Source organism: Astatotilapia calliptera, chromosome 10 (genome assembly GCF_900246225.1).
Source record: "Astatotilapia calliptera chromosome 10, fAstCal1.2, whole genome shotgun sequence".
NCBI classification, from domain to species: Eukaryota; Metazoa; Chordata; class Actinopteri; order Cichliformes; family Cichlidae; genus Astatotilapia; species Astatotilapia calliptera.
The window spans coordinates 9,925,785-9,943,216 of NC_039311.1; the positions used below are offsets into that span (position 1 = coordinate 9,925,785).

The 17,432-nt window shown below is 42.0% G+C and overlaps 2 protein-coding genes across 2 annotated transcripts; one reads left to right on the forward strand and one right to left on the reverse strand.

Moving 5' to 3' along the window:
- Positions 1–5,985: 5,985 nt before the first annotated feature.
- On the forward strand, positions 5,986–11,695 carry npm1a (nucleophosmin 1a). Its single transcript, XM_026182605.1, has 11 exons — positions 5,986–6,192; positions 7,289–7,368; positions 7,586–7,705; positions 7,859–7,952; positions 8,091–8,203; positions 8,299–8,378; positions 9,706–9,772; positions 9,862–9,972; positions 10,094–10,204; positions 10,288–10,362; positions 10,637–11,695. Exons 1-11 carry the CDS (start codon positions 6,147–6,149, stop codon positions 10,679–10,681), a joined length of 942 nt encoding a protein of 313 aa, XP_026038390.1. The 5' UTR covers positions 5,986–6,146; the 3' UTR covers positions 10,682–11,695.
- A 2,047-nt stretch (positions 11,696–13,742) lies between these two features.
- LOC113031118 (claudin-7-A-like) lies at positions 13,743–17,147 on the reverse strand. Its single transcript, XM_026183011.1, has 4 exons — positions 16,659–17,147; positions 14,658–14,822; positions 14,478–14,562; positions 13,743–14,379 (listed from the first exon to the last, which is right to left on the reverse strand). The coding sequence occupies exons 1-4, from the start codon at positions 16,879–16,881 to the stop codon at positions 14,211–14,213; spliced, it is 642 nt and encodes a 213-aa protein (XP_026038796.1). The 5' UTR covers positions 16,882–17,147; the 3' UTR covers positions 13,743–14,210.
- Between the last annotated feature and the right edge of the window lie 285 nt (positions 17,148–17,432).

Sequence of the window (17,432 nt, forward strand, 5' to 3'; positions counted from 1 at the left end):
CTGGTGTTCCCACATTGTGTGTCGAAGGTGTTGGGAGAGATCCTATAGTGTGGAGTTGTGGAAGCAGTTTGCAGTGTAGCTGCTTCACATGAGTAGTGTGGGCTTGTGGGCCTCGGCAGCAGTAAAGCTAGCTGCTGCTAGTGACAGGGTGAGCTTGTGGGCCCCTGGAAGTGCCTCCTCGTGGTGTGGAGTTTGTTTGGTTGTTGTGTTCTTTGTTGTTGCAACCTTTTTCTTTTTCTAGTGTTATTGGTAAAACAGCGTTGCCGGCTCCTTATGTTAATTTTATCTATAATAAAAACTATTTTATTTACTAAGCACCTCTGTCTGTTCTCCTTTCATTCTGTTCTGGACCCATTTGTTACCAGTCCACACACACCCCTAGACCTTCATCGTGGGGACGTAACAATGTGGGGGCTCGTCCGGGATATGACTGGAAGGAACAGCGGTTATGTTGTAGTGTGTTGTTTGCCGGTGGCTTGTGTAGTTGTGTTGTATCTGCTATACTCTCTCCAGTTAGCACAGGGGGGTGTCTAGCTGAGCGTAAGCTCCTCCTTCAGGCACTCATTTTTTTATTTTGCCTTTTTTATTTTCGGAGTAATCCCAAGTGGGGATTAGTTCCCTGTCGGGGGTAGGCTTGTCGGTGCTTTGTGCACTTGATGCTTAACCTTTAAAGTTCAGAAGCTCCAGAAGCTAACTAGGCTAAGATTTTAGTAGGTAGGTCTGGGGAGAGGGTCGATGGTCCATCCATCCATTCGCTTCCGCTTATCCTTTTCAGGGTCGCGGGGGGCGCTGGAGCCTATCCCAGCTGTCATAGGGCGAAAGGCGGGGTACACCCTGGACAGGTCGCCAGTCTGTCGCAGGGCCAACACACAGGAACAGACAACCATTCACACTCACATTCACACCTAGTGACAATTTGTATTATCCAATTAACCTATCCCCACAAGCTGCATGTCTTTGGACGGTGGGAGGAAGCCGGAGTACCCGGAGGGAACCCACGCAAACACGGGGAGAACATGCAAACTCCACACAGAAAGACCCTGGCCTGATGTTGGAATTGAACTCAGGACCTTCTTGCTGTGCGGCAACAGTGCTAACCACCGTGCCACCGTGCTGCCAGGGTCGATGGTATTTTTATTTATTGGTTAACCTGTGGTCACACATATTTCCCACCTGTTTTTGATTTGTGTGTTGGAGGTGGTGTTTCTTTGTTGTTATTGTTAGCCTCAGGTAGTTTTGAATGGCTACCTTTGATGTTGCCATGTTTAAGGCAAACCCTTCGCTTGTCCAGCTGGACGCCTGTAGGAAGAGGGATTTGCATGAGGTGGCAGCAATTTATGGCATTTGTGTCTCCATAGCTCTGCGTAAGGCTGAGCTGAAAGCTGCTCTTATGTCTGGATTGGTGGAGAAAGGGATGGTGGCCTTGCCGGTGTCTGCCAGTCCACCTGAGCATGGTGTAGCGTCTCAGCCTGTTCCGCAGGTGCCAGCTCAAGCTGTAGCTCCATCAGTGTTTACGCCTGTTGCTCAGGGGTTGCCTGAGGACAAATAGATGACACTGCCTCACTTCGAACCTCTCTCCATTGAATCATCAGTAGGCTCTAAGCAGGATGCTAGGCTCTGTGTACGCCTGGCTCGTCTTAAGTTGGAAAAGGAGGATCGTGAAAGGGAGTTCCAGTTAAAGGAGTTGTAACTTAGGCGTTTAGAGGCAGAGCTTGCAAGGGCCAGGGAGGTTGAATTGAAGGAGGTGGAGGTGGAGACAGCTGTCAAGTTGCAACAGTTGGAACTCCAGCCGGCTTCCCTTCCTCCAACTGCCTCCATTCGGTAGGCAGATGTAGGGAAAAGCAGTCGTCTGGTTCCGGTGTTCCGCGACAGTTACTTCGAGTCATTTGAGCGTATAGCCACAGCCTTGCACTGGCCACGGGATTCGTGGGGCATTTTGTTACAATGTAAGCTGGTAGGTGAAGCTCAGGAAGTTTGTTCCTTATTGTCCGCTGAGGACAGTCTGAATTATGACAAGCTAAAAAGTGCCATTCTTCTAGCTTAGGAGCTAGTCCCAGAAGCTTATAGGCAGCGTTTCCGGGGATTAAAAAGGGGACAAGGTCAATCCTACTGAGACTTCGCGAGGAAGAAAAGTGTGCTTTTTGATCGGTGGTGTCCAGTGTTAAGAAATCAGTTTCACCCCGGTTCTTTTTTTTTTTTTTTTTTTTTTTTTTTTTTTTCCCTCAGGCATCCAGAGACGGCACCGGAACTCAGTAGTCATTTCACAAAATCTTTATTCATCTTCATCTAAGCATGCATCTTCTAGAAGGGAAGACGTGCAAGGCCGGTGTCCCTCTGCAGACCTTCACTGCTTTGTCTGTGAAACAGTTTTGTAGAAGTGACCCCATCGTAAAACCCCCCAGTGTGTGCTGGAAACTCTGTCTGTGTGTGTCTGCACGAGCATGTGAGTGCCTGTGTGTGCGCATACCCGTGTGTCTATGTGAGTGCACGTGAGTGACTGTGCATGTAGGTGTGGGTGCGTCATAACAGTCAAAGCACTGTGTGTCTCTGTGTACGTGACTTCCTGGGGGTCATAAAAGTAATCTCACCCAAGCTACACACAATTCCTCTACACAACATAGAAAACAGAGTTAACATATTACAAACACTGAGACCCCCACTCTGCATCCACTGGGCCATTGGCCTCTTGCTGTCTTACATTTACAGATCATGTGGAGAATCTCCTGCAAACCTACTTCTAAGTGTATAACACTTAAGAGTTTTATTAAAGGTATAAGCATCAGCAACCCCCAACTGTAGCTTCCTGTCTCCTTTTATGGCAGGCAGACCCCCAGTATCCATAAATTCATTTCTCTCTAAACAATTACACACTCTCAGGCCTACAACTAAGCCAAACTAAAACACAGACAAACAAATCCTTCCCTATTCCTCTGATCTAAACAAATTTAACACATATTACACTAATTATTTTCTTGTACTCACACCAGCAAAGCTACAGACCTGGCGTCGATGCGTGAATTAATGCTGATAGAGGAATTTAAGAACTGCGTCTCCGAGCGCATCGCAGTACACCTTAGCGGACAAAGGGTTTCCTCATTACAGCAGGCTGCAACACTGGCTGATGAGTTTGCCCTCATCCATAAAACCAGTGTCATTAAGCATTACCGACGCGATGCCTCAGTGAAGGTTAGCAATGTGCCAGCTGTGCCGTACCCAAAGAGCGAGGTACCTGTGTCCCGTCCCAAGGTGAAAAGAAAGTTTTTCTTCTGTTTCAGGTCTGGCCATTTGATAGCAAATTGTGAGGCCTACAAACAGAAACAGTTGGTCTCGAGAGCTAGGAGTGTGCCAGCTAGCAAAGCTGATACAGGCGTGATTTCAAGAGCCAAAACAAAGCTCTGTTTCTTCTGCCACAAACCTGGCCACCTGGTTGCTAACTGTTTGAAAGCCCACTCAAAGCAAAAAGGCTCTGCTTTGAAAGGAGTCAATCGTGGTTCACAAACGGACAAAGTTGCCATTCCGAGACGACAGTTGGAGCATAATTGCTCAGTGGTGTCTTTTGGTCACTGTCAGAGGTCGACTAATTCTGAGCTGCCACCTGTTGACCATCTTCCAGATGACCTACAGTGTGACAGATTGTGTGTGACACAAGCATTCCAACCTGCACCTCTGGCTAGCCAGCATGCCTGTTGCCATGAGCTAGCGAAGAAGTGTCTTTGTGTTTCAGAAAGGCCTTCTAGCTATTCGCTGGGTTCTCCATATGTGATGGCTCAAAAAAAATCTGGCTGTCACTTGGGACACTATGTTGAGGGACTTGAGCCAACCCGATTCAGTGTTTTCAACCCATCAAAAAGGTCTTGGCAGATTTGGCAGGGTATGCCTAACCATTATTATGGTGCACGGTAGGTGATAGATTTAAGAATTGTGTAGGACATCCTGTGCCAAACCACTGGTTTGTATTTATGGGAGGGGGTGTTACGGCCCTAGCTGGGCCTCCTGAAACTGCCCTTGTGTGGGTGTGGTGTTTTCTCTCCGCCTCTTCCTCTCTTGCTCCACCCCTCTGTCTCTCTCTTGCTCTTCTCTCTCCCCAGGACACAGCTGCTGTTCATTGGCCTCATTTACCACCTGGGCCCAGTTAGCAATCACCTCTCCTAGGTCATATAAGCTGGGGATGAACTGGATATGAGAGAGTGTTTTTTCTCTGGTGTTCCCACATTGTGTGTTGAAGGTGTCGGGAGAGATCCTATAGTGTGGAGTTGTGGAAGCAGTTTGCAGTGTAGCTGCTTCACATGAGTAGTGTGGGCTTGTGGGCCTCGGCAGCAGTAAAGCTAGCTGCTGCTAGTGACAGGGTGAGCTTGTGGGCCCCTGGAAGTGCCTCCTCATGGTGTGGAGTTTGTTTGGTTGTTGTGTTCTTTGTTGTTGCAACCTTTTTCTTTTTCTAGTGTTATTGGTAAAACAGCGTTGCCGGCTCCTTATGTTAATTTTATCTATAATAAAAACTATTTTATTTACTAAGCACCTCTGTCTGTTCTCCTTTCATTCTGTTCTGGACCCATTTGTTACCAGTCCACACATACCCCTAGACCTTCATCGTGGGGACGTAACAAGTATGAAAACTGTGTGAATCATATGCCATGACATTTGCAAGTCCTCAGAGTTGAAGCTCTTTGGGTCATGTTAATTAGCTTTTTTTTTCTCTTCTTACCCATCTGTATTCATTTAGCTCAATTATTCAAACTGTGGGGGAAAATCAGAAAAAAAGATTTTTGGTGAAGAAATTGCCCATCTATCAACTTCTTGGCATTTATATTATGAGTACAGTTCTGCGCAAAATTTGAGTTAATCTTTCTTCATGGTGATCAGATTCTTACAGTACTTTTCTGCATTCCTAATTTCATCAATTTTGACAAGATCCCAGCATCGAGCCCAAAACATGACAAAGCCGTCATCATGTTTTACATGTGGCTGTAGAGAGTCACTGTTGGGTCTCCACACGTGAAATTTCAGGTTTGTATCAATCATTCCGTAAGACCTGTTGCCACAGATTTTCAGTCCAGTTCTTCTGTAACTTGGCACACCTGAGACTGCTATCCCCGTTTCACTTCCCTGAGTGATGAAGCATCAACTAAACAGTTAGATGCATCGCTCATGTCCTGTGTCAGGCCTTTGTTGGATTTCTTTTTCTACTTTTTACTTTCAAATAGTGTCGATGTGCAGGAGATTATTTTTCTAGACCTGCCACTTATTTTGTCCTTCACTTTATGTCTTTAAGGACACACTGCACACCATACCACAATATGCCAAGTTTTTGGCTAAAGCTCTTTAGGGATTACCTTGTGATGCAAAAATATTGTTTTATGCCTTTCAAACTGTGTTATCTTTGGTATTTCTCATAGATTGACTCAGAAAAGGGAAACAAGTGATGTGATTTTTTGACGGGCTACTAGTAAACTGCTTAAAGAGACAATTTAAAATTGGTTCTTTAAATTGGTTCAAGGTTCATCCTTTGAGTTATGCGTCCTAATTCAATCATTCTTGAATGACTGATAGATCAGTGTTGAGTGGCTTAACAAATAAAAAAATACTTTTTAATACTTTATTATTGTAGTGTCTTTCCATTACAGTATAAAACACCTTGTTGTTGCTGTGATTTGGCATTACATAAATAAAATTGACAACAATACAAGAAAGGCTGGCTACTTGGAAGTAAACTGTAAAGAAATAAGGAAGAGCTCGAGACTTTTTCACACTGCTGACACCTACAGACAGATTTTCAGTGACAGAAGAACATAATAGGTTTGATGGGATCGTAAAATTAAAGGTTTATGTAAAGAAAACATCTTAAATGACTGTAGTATGCATGGGGAAATAAATGAAGGACTATAGTGTTGAGACGTATTTCAAAATGACCGTAATTCCTAACAGTCAATGCGCGTTTACACTTTTCCAACACAAACAATGGAGCTAGCTTTAAGACGCTCTGTGCAGCGGTCCTGTAGGTGGCGGTGTGGGCTGATTTTTTCGCTCCGTGCCTCATTGAGAAAAGAAGAAGAGCGGGAGCGCTGTAGCACGTTAGTTAGTGGCTGCTGGTACCATTTGGTTATTCTTCTACAGCATATAAGGAGTTTGTCAGCGTCCTCGTCTCAAACATGAACGGGCTAGATGAACCAATGGCGCCACAAACGTTCCTTTACGGTGAGAGCACAACTTTGTTTTATGTGTGACTTGAGGTTGTTTTATATTCTGTGTTCTCGTGTTTTTTGGCATTAGCAACAGAAAAAATGACACGTAGCATGCTTAGCTACACGTGCCTTGTTCCAGACGAAGACAGTGGACCTGTTTGCATTTAAAACATTTAAAATGTCTTGTGGTGTTGGTTGTTATGAGTCGTGGCAGGAGGTTGAATGAGTCTTGCTGAGCTGCTGTGCTTCAGACCACTCTGCCACACACGTGCTTGGTTATCAACATGGCGGCCCCAGTGATTTATTAACGGAGTTGATATCTGATCAGTTTCTTTAAACAAAGAGTTAGCGCTGCTGTTCTACTGAAGCACCTGCTTTTTTTTTTTTTAGATGAACTGTCCATTTGAAGCTCTTAGAGCTGACAGTTTTCTGCTGGCCGGGGAAATTGGTCTCAACGTGGCTTCAAACACACGCGGACCGCGTTGACCTCCCCACCGCTCCTCCTGCGACTGCATTTTAAGCCACCCCAGATCTTAAAGAGTGTTTCTATTCTTCATCTGTCGTTCTGCTCCCCTTACTAACTAAAATTTAACCTCTTCTTTTAGGGTGGATACTTCAGACATCGTTTAAACAGCAGATACGGTCACAGTGTACTGTTTTAATGTTGCAAATTCTGAGGTGGTTCTAAAAGAGCAAGAGCTAAATATCTTTTTCACACACAGAAACTAAGCCAAATCGTTCTAATTTGATAATAGACTGTCTCCAGTTTGGTGATGCTTATCCAAAGCTCTGCAATTGGCTTTTAACCAAGGTTAATTGAAATGTCATACCTGTAGAGGATGCATATTGGAATATTAACATGGCACGTGTCTTTTGCTAGGTGTTTCAGAACTTTAGCATAAGTTTTGATGACGTGATTTTCACTTCTTCCCCTTCTTCATTTGAGGGGAATTCCTGCTGTTGCCATGTGGCAATGTTCACCCCTTGTTCTGTAGGGCTCCCTCTTGTGTGCACCTTATATGTAGCGCTTTACACCTAAGTGATTGGTTCTACTCATTTTCTACTTTTGTATTCTTTTAAAATTAATTTTATTTTAATCTCTTCATCAGGGTGTGTGCTGGAAGCTGGAAAGGAAGTGGTCTTCAATCCTGACGACGATGACTTGGAGCATCAGTTGGATCTGAGGATGGTGAGTGTCTTTCATGCAGTTTGTTCATCCCTGTATACTTGAAGCTGTTACGACACAGTGTACGAAATGTCATTGTGTCCCACACACTGAGCACATTGCTTGTGGTTGTGTGAGAAGGATGCAGCCAAGTGGTACAGTGAATACCAAATCGTTGGTTAACATTTTCAGTTTGAAATTTTCCACCACCAAAACATCAAATGTTCTGTTGTGTCTTTAGGTGTGTGTGGACCCCAGCACAAAAGATGAACTTCATATGGTGGAGGTAGAAGGGCAGGACGCAGAGGGTCAGAAGGTCAAGGCAGTTCTGGTTTCACTTAAGCCCTCTACCTTGCCAAGTGTAAGTAAACGTTCTGCTTGAAAACACACCTTGGCGACCAAATAATTTTATGCTTTATTCTTCCTTAGCCTCACTGAGGGGCTTCTGTGCTGCCTCAGGAAAAACCGCTGTATAGTTTTGCAGCAGCTGGCTTATTTGTGTGTTTTGCTGCAGGCATGTCTTGGTGGCTACACAATCACGCCCCCAGCAGTTTTTCGCCTGAAGGCAGGTTCTGGTCCGATCCATATCAGTGGACAGCACCTTGTCAGTGAGTATTCATAATTCGGAGAATGTGGCGAAAACCCTCACACAATCAAGACTCCTCATAGCACAGCAGACGGAGTAGTTTTTTTTTTTTTTATTATTATTATTATTATTATAAATTCCTTGTAAATTGCCCCCGCAGTGATGGATGCAGATCAGTCTTTTGATGAAGACGATGAGGATGACGATGAAGAGGAGGAGGATGTCATAACATCAAAGAAAAGGCCTGCCACTTCCCCTGCTGCAAAGTCTCAGGTTTGTTTGTTTTTTGTTTTTTTTAAATTGGTTTTAGTATAAAGTGTAAACTTGTCACTGTAAAACGCATGACTGACTTTTAATCTCATACACAGAAAAAGATGAAAATGGAGGTGGAGGAAGAAGATGATGATGAGGAAGATGACGATGAGGACGATGAAGATGAGGAGGATGAGTGAGTGTCTGACCACACAAATGCTGTGAAGTCTTTAAGTTGCAGTCCTCATGCGAACAGATGGTAGCTTTACATCTTTCCTCCTTCTGCCTCTTGGAGAGCCGATGACTGTAGGCGATCAGTTGTTAAAGATGGCCAGCTCTGGGCAAAGCGTTATTTCATATTTGCGTCACTGCATTGCTGGTAAAAGAACATACCTCTGCTCATCTTGCTGCCAGCATGTGTAGCAGGCTTTTGTTGAAAATTACCCTTTTTTTTTTTTTTTTCTTTTTTTCTTTTTTTTTCCCAACCAACTCAAATTGTGAAAATAAAATTTATAGCAAAGGTCAGATGGCTTTTGAACACTTGTTCTGTCATGTTTTATAAGAGCTCATTTGTTACTTGCTAATAGCGTGGAAATAATGCTTAATGGAGGTTGCTTCCTAACATGATAAAAGCAAAACTTGTAGGAAACCATCTAAAAACTGGTTATATTTGTAGCCATGACAGTGTGCATAGTAGTTACTGTTATTTTGAAACTAGGGAAAAAGTTTTCTGGTCCATGTCAGACTTTTCAAAACCAAACCATGTTCATGCTACAGAGGCCCTTCGTAAGGCTGTGTGATATGACCAAAATCTCATATCCCGATATAAGACATTTATCGTCCTGACAACAATATCACAAAAATTCTACTTTTTCTGTAAATTCTGTGATTCTCGGGCAACTTGACTTGCAAGAAATGTTTTCAGCTGGGTGTCATATACCTGGAGTTGAGTGTTAGATAAGTTGAAATGGCCACAATTTTCTTGAGTATTTATTACACATTGTGCTACAGGGAAAAGCCTGTTCTAAGGTTTGTTTGTTTTTTAGCAACTGACAGCTTTTTAGCTTCTCGGCCGTAAACACTGCATACTATTTCACGGGATTCTGTTTATTTTGAAAAATCTCAACAGGATATTCACCTTCATTGTGAAAGGTTTATGTGGGGGGGGGGAAACAAGCGGATGTTGGAGCAATCGTGGTTGCTAACAACGCATAAAAGCAGTCGCTTGTCCGTCCATAGTGTGGTTATTTTAATGTAAGAGAATATATAGAAGTTTTCATATCATCATCCGATATCGTTATATCGAACAGCCCACTCCCTCACTCCTCCCTCCAGTAAATGGCTACAGTGCCTTATGACTTGTGTTCATCTTTAAGTTGCATTTCTCTACTGGGATGGTGAGGACAACAGTTTGGAGCACTGTTGCTTTTAATTAAGCTTTGACCTTGCTGCAGGCAAGAGGTCAATTTGAGGAAAAAAAAAAAGTTGAACTGCTATTGCTTTAATCTTTCTCATTTCTTCAGGGATGATGATGAGGCTGATGACGACGAGGACAACGAGGAGAGCATGGAAGAAGAATCTCCCGTTAAGGCAAGCAGATATCCTTATCGCGGAGTTTTAAATTGAAGCTTAATTTACACATGCTCACTCTGCAACTGACAGCTGCCCATTTGTTACAGGCCAAGGCAGCTCCAGCCAAATCTATACCATCCAAACAGACGCCATCCAAACCCAAAGCACCTGCACAGAATGGCAAGAGTTCAAAACCGAACACTCCAGCCAAAAACCAGGTAACAATCGTTTACATGAGCAAGAATGGCGAGCAAAGGCAAATATATTAAAAAAATTAAATTCAACACTTCTAATGTCTAGACTTTAATTTATTTGTATTTATTTTTTTGCCCAATGTAGGAAAAGACACCTAAAGGAAAAGGTGACAAGTCTCCCAAAACCCCACCAACTCCTAAAGGACCTTTGAGTGTGCCAGAGATCAAAGCCAAGATGATGGAGGCAGTAAAAAAGGTTTGTTCTTGGATGTCCTTTGAATCTGTTTGGCATGATTAAAATTGCAAATTGATTACATTTGTTTATATTTTTCCTAATAGGGAGTAACGTTACCTAAAGCCCAGCCCAAGTTTGAGAACTTTGTGAAACATGGTCACAAGGTCACAGAGCCCAAGGTATACAACAAATTTCTATTGCCTGCTATTATAACATTTTTACTTTCTTAGATTATTGTGAAAATGTAGCTACTGGCCGTAATTTGATTTAAATGGAGGCGGTGTACTGGCATTTATTTGTCATGCCACTAGGGGGCATCAAAGTCCAAATATTCCAATCATAAGTAAGGAGGAAGTTGTGTTGCAGTAAATGAGAGACCATGTTGCATGAACCTGCTCTGTTTTTGACAACAATTTAAGTCAGCTGTTTATATATGGGTTTTTTTCTCCTCAGGTCATTGCAGAGCTGTGGAAGTGGAGGCAGGCATTGAAGGAATAACAGACGTTGCAGTTTTATCTATTTTTATAACTTGTTTATGCCCTTAGCACCTCTTAAACCCTCTGAAGCCAAACTGAGTGCCTCACACTTGTCCTTAAATCGCTCTTTACGTATAGGCCACTTCAATTTGCCCTCCTGGATGAAGAGATTGGAGAGGTAGTGAGGGGCGGTAGCTGTGCAGTACTGGTGCATAGTCCACCTCCATCACCCTTTTGTAAGAGCACAGGGCTTAGGTTTTTTTGTTTTTGGGGTTGTTGGTGGGGTTTTTTTTTTTGTTTTTGTTTTTGTTTTTTTTTTTTAATAAATCCTTGCATTGTTTTAAACTTATAATTTCTGGCACCAGATAGTGGAGAATGTTATGTTTCTTCATATTATATATTTTTTTTCTCTCCCCACTTTAGTAAGTTTGATATACTCTTATTAAGAAACAGTTAAAACACACCTATTACACAATTTAAAAACAAATACACGCTTCACCAGGGATCTAATACTGAAAATACTCTGAAGTTTGTTTGGTTTAGTATAATTAAGAACAGGAACACGTGTCACTCTTTCTAGAACATTGTCGTTTCTTTATTATAATTTTAGATTTGTTGCATCATAATCCTGTGACAGCGATTTCTCTCCCTTCAAAATGTGTTGGAGATGTATTTTTACCGTCCAAGGGGAAAACGATTCAGCCAATCTGTTTGGGCAACGAACCTAGAAGTGGAGTAATAACACATTTCAGCTCTGTGAAACCGTTTGCTCTGTGTTGCCATGCCTACTGACAGCCCAGCGGCCAAAGGTTACATGCTCAGTAACTGTATGTGTGAGTTAATTTGCAAATGAATTGTTTAATGTTTCATAGAAATTTCTACTGGTATCAAGTTTGAAGATGCAGTTTGACCAACTGTGGTTATTCTGTTCTCAGTGCATGAGGCCTGTTAAAACACAAGACCATTCCATGCTGTCAAGTTTTTACGACTTTTCAACAGACTGTCCCTCAATTGATAAAATAAAATAATAAATGTGTATCTTTGTTATTGTTGTTTGTTTAAAATTAGGTTTCTGAGTTATTACAACATTCCTCTTGGTGTTTCATTGACAGAAGCGATGAGACTGGCAAACAACAAAATCAAGTGTTTCCATGTGACCTTTGAACACATAACTTTTTATAGGCGTTTTGTCATCTGACAAAGGAACCATTTTACAGAAATGCAGATGGGCTATAAAGTTCTCTTTGTAATGCTGTTAAATGCCAAGGCCACTTTAGTGTACACTGGCCACGTTTCTAAGCAAGATCCTTTTGATTTTGTTTGATCAAACCACTATAAAGAACCCCTCCGGTGTCAGCACATTTTACTCAAATATTCAGATGTGCTGCAGCAACCTGCAAATGGCTTACCATGTGAATGATTGTGCCGCTTGAAAGGGAACCTTCACCCCCACATTAAGTGTACATATTTTACTGGTTATTTAGATTCTTCGTATAAGCTGCCTGTTATGGGAGATGTTAAGCATCTGCCTTCCCTTGATTATAATGGAAATAATTGGTACAGGATGTGGTGTTTTTTGTTTCTTTTTTTAAGGAAAAACTGCAGTTTCATGCAGTAAGTACCTCTTTGCTGAACCACACCTGCCAACTCACACTGCAGAGGGAAGTGTGACAATGGGCTTGTGGTCATGCTTTAAACACTGATGGCTTCCCTCTCTTCTGGTGTGTGGATGTAGTTTAGTAGAAGTACAGTTAATGTTGTTTTATAACAAGGTTTATAGATTTATTTATTTTTACATTTTGAGTCCCACAAGGTTGATCCTGATGTATTAAAGAAAGGGTACACATGCCTATGCCCAAACAATGCAGGTGGATAAATAGCTCTGTGAGGTGAACTGTTCCTATAACACGAGAAGCCTCGTGCAAGAGACCCTGTTTATTTAATAAGTATTCTGTATCAATGTGGCTTTCTATTACGTGTATAGTAAAAGTCCCTTCAATTCAGCGAGGTACGTTTCTGATTAGCAGTGCTATCTGGCTGATTAGAGTAGGGGATGTATGGTGTTCAGAATTTAGACAAATGTTTTTCAACTTTAAAAACAAAATGAACATGAACGCCACTGTTATATATGACAATAAACCAAAAGCAATTGAATTGAATCTTACAGGACAAGACAATAGATGTGTTTCTTTTTTTGAGGGTGAGGGACACTGGCAGAGAGGCGTTAAAGGTTTGACCCTTTTAAGAAAAACCAGTATAAGTAGGTTATGAGGAAGACACTACAGCCTCATAAACGGCGAGGAGGATATAGATATAGATATCTATATAGATAGCTATATATAGAGAGATATATAGAGAGAGATACACACCACTAGGTGGCATTAAAGGCAAAGCAAAGCAGCCAGCTAAATTATGTGTGAAGGAAGGAAGATGGCTTTCCTTTAGAAGGAGAACTGTGTGGCCTTCATGATTTCAGCCTCCTCAATAAGAAATTTATCTGCAATTGGAGTCTGATATGTCTGCACTGCAATACTCCATATTTTCATTGTCTTCATTTTGAGATGGCGCAAATCTAAAAGCCAGAAATTCTTTCCATTTTTAAATGCACAACACAAATTTACAAATAAAAAACAAAACAAAAAAAATCTTTTTTAAAAACTGAAAATTTATTGTATGCAACAGATATTGTGACAAAACAAAACAACAGTAATCAAGACAAAGTCAAAGACAAGGTCACAACATTTCTCAGCAAAACACTAGAAATTTAGAAAAATCCGTATTTGTAGTTCCAAATTCACTCCTGCAAATGATTAAAAAAAAACAAAACAAACTATAATGGTTTGTGGTTGTATGATTTGTGTGTTTACACAGGGGAAACAAAATATTGGTAGCACAGAGCTTCTCATCTTGGATGGCAGGTTAAATATTATGCATTCAGTCCTCACACATGTTTTTTTGTTTTGGGGGGATTTGTTGCCCAATTGTTGACATAGCTGGCAACTTGACCCACTATGCTCCCTCATGTGTTATGGCACTCTGATGGCAGCAGCAAGATAACACAGCCACATGCCAGAATTTAGTTGTTTTTTTTTTTTTTGGGGGGGGGGAGAGATTTGCTTACAACTGGCGCGCCCCAAAGCTCTTCAGACACCAAAGTGCATTGCAGAGGTTCACTGAACCAAACCTGTAACTGATCTAAAGGGTCTACTGCCAGTGTCACAGTACAGCATTTTGGCAGAATGAGGCAGGACTGACATAGTACGTGGGTGGTGGTGTGGTGTACATTAGATAAGCACGCGAGCAGTAGGTACAGATCCAGACAAAACAAAGCCAATAATCTTGGTCTCAGGTAAACAGCCATCATTTAAAATATTTTACTGAATTTAATAAAATAGAGTAACATCACAGGTTAGTACTGGTGAAACTAAAATACAAAATAAAAAGTGAGGTCTCCACCTCCTGCGATACATCTTTGCAATGCTTCAATCTCTTAGTTGGACGAGTGTAAATGTTAAAGTGTTCCTTCAGCCTCAAACCAGGAACGTTCCTGTTCATACATAATCCTTGTTGCTACCACTGGATCTGGGGTTGGAGATGGGATACTTTGGTCCACTTTGACGTCCTTTGCTTTTTGAACAGCTTGCTGCCAGAATGCCGCCTCCCACAACGGTCAGGAACGCACCAGCCCAGGCAATGAAGATGGCAGCACCGAACTCATACCTAGAAAAAAAAGTTAGTCAGTCAAACAGATGAACTATGCCAAGATGACTCGATATTCAGAGTACACAAAGGTCAGTTTGAGATCGTAATGTACATACTTAGTGTTGACAGGGGTGAAAGGGTTGTAGAAGGCCCGGATGATGTCATTCGCATACCAAGAGCAGGCAACAATGGCACACAAAGCTGTGGCAGAATACACAACAACATTATTCACTCTGTTAACCTTTTAAAAATAAATAAATAAAAATTAAAGACAACCAAGTCAGATTGCTCTTTACCTCCAATCAAGATAATAATTCCACCACCCATTGCAGTGCGGGACTTGCGCACTTTGTCATCTCCGCCACAGTTGGTACACTTCATCCCCATGCAAGCTACACCCAGACCAGCCAGCGTTACAATAATGCTCACAATCATGAGGGCGCGGGTTGCCTGAAGAGCACCTGGTTTAAAAAAAAAAACAAAAACACAAGGGCCAGGGTTAAACCATCAGTTAATGTGACAAACATGAAGCACTCTGTAATATGTTACATGGATTACAAGGGTGTGGTGACAGGCTGTAGGATTTACTACCGTGAATCTAAAAGGAGGTAAAAAGAAAACAGTAAGCAAAACAGCAGCATTTTCCTGCAGCAATTTATTGGTAACTATACTAAGCTGTCACTTATATTTGCAGACTTATGTGTTTAGATTTTCTATGTGGAAGAAGGTGGTGGAAATACAGACACAAACACACAACAGAGAGACCCGTCTCTTGTGTCTCACTGCCACTCCCTATAACAACGACACACAGAAACTGGCTCTACCCGGAAGTCTAACAAAGCTCGAGGGGGAGGGGTTGGGGGGTTGGGAGCCTGGCAGTACATGCATGAGAGTCTGAAACAGGTCTAACCAGGTTTCAGGTTTCATTTCAGGAAGACGCTCCCAACCTTAGGCACTAACAGATCACATTTTAAAGCAGGTGCACACTTTGTTTATTAAAAAAAAAAAAAAAAAAAAAAAACCCACACCATCTGACAGAATCTGGGTTTCACTAAAAATCAGACAACGAGCTCAGAAACGACTTGTTCGCACTTCTGAATTCGTGTTTTTCCTTCCCCAGTTTTGGTATCCATTGTTGGTAAAGAAATTTCAAGCATCCATTTCTGAACAACAGGCCATTATTTACTCACTTGCTCCATATCTAACCACCAGGTTTAATCACACAGTACTTATCAGAGTTGGATTGGGTTCATGTTTGAAGAGGTGATACGGCACTGCCGCAGATATTGTAATCAAATGTTTTGACAAATAACCCCAAAAAAAAAAAAAAGCCCTGATACAGATGGGTTTGTGTTTGTTCATTGAAACAAATGGTCTATGAACCATCAAGTGAATTAGCTATTCACAACTACAAGTTATGTGATCTGTCCCACAGTGACTTTCAGGCAGTTTGACCCCAGGGCACAGCTTCGATCAGCTAAATTTGAAGCACGGGAAATAAAGCTGCCCTGCTACTATTAACCTACTTTTGCCACTGATTTATAATAAGAGATAAGAGCCATAAAGATGGTTGGAATACGACAGGAAGAACTCTTTGGTCAACAAGAATGACCTAGACTTTACAGCTCCATCACCCAACTACACTTTTTTTGCTTTTCCCCTGGAATATAGTCGAAAAGGAGCTGCCATTCGGTGTTTGTTAGAAACATTTGTGGCTCTGCTCTATAGAGAAAGGTTTTGCATATGGCCTTCAGACATAGATGAGTAAATGGTGTCAAATAAACTCCCACACGGAAAGGTAAGCTCCACATGTGGGTGGGGGGGGGGTGGGGGGGTGTTCTCTATCATACAATGGTTTATAGGTAATCATTGCCAAGGTGTGCACAGACATTCCCTTGTGTAAAATAGAAGATAAGTTTAAACATTTGGCCCGTTAAAAGCCTTTATGAACCTGAGCTGCTCTGCGCAGGTGTAGCCTTCCTCGGTGGTTTAAACAGGAAAATTAAAGAACGAGTGATTAAACCGGTTAGACCAGTTCTAGGAAACCAAGAACCAAGCTACAGACTGCGCCAAAAAGTTAACAGAAAGATTTAAAGTAGGCACAATCTGCAAGTCACTTCCTACCAGACATTAAAATTTCCTCTTCTATCTTAGGAACAATGACAGTACAACAAGTTGCCGCAGTATTCACAGTAAGCCGGAGCCTGCCGTTAAACTTTTAAACTATTTGGCCCATTACAGAGAGAAATTATGTGGACGCTCGTACTTATTTAAAAGCCATCAACCGTGTTACTTACTGTTGAGCTGCAGGATGGAGTCGTACACTTTACACTGCATTTGACCTGTGCTCTGGAACGCACAGGACATCCACAGTCCTTCGTACATGGAGATCGCAGTGATGATGTTGTCCCCGACGTAGGCAGACATCTTCCACTGGGGCATAATTGTACCAACTACGAGTCCAATCACGCCCAGAAGAGCCAGGGCGAATCCCAGAATCTGAAGACCCGAGTTAGCCATTTCTACTTCTTCTCCGACTTGACTTTGAAACAACAAAGGACGCTGTTCACCTGTTCAGGTACTCCTCAAGACACAGACTTCTCTCTTCTTTAAAAAAACAAGTCTGCTTCCTTGCGAGGAAAAAAAACTGGCTCGTCTTTTGCTATCTAGGCACGTTTTCCTTAGCTTTAAAAAATAAAGTTAGCAAACAACAGCTATATGATTTCTCGACGATTCCTCACGCACCTGCTTGGCTGCCGCACCTTGAATGGAGAGGAAATAACGGGAGCGAGCTTTTTTAGGCGGTTTCACAGGTGGGCGGGGACGCGCACGTAGTTTCGTCTGCCGTAGCAGCAGCAGACACCTGAAGTTTCATGATGTAAGTGTTTCCTGAACCAGACCACTGCGATGCCACGCATATGCCCATAAATAGTTTATAACAAACTGTACACATTACATATATGTATATTACAACTTCCTGTCCCGCTTTTGACACAGTGATAAGAAATACAGAAAGACAGACGGGGAATTGTTTTACTGCTGTAAAATAGTGAGATCTTTTAAATTGAACT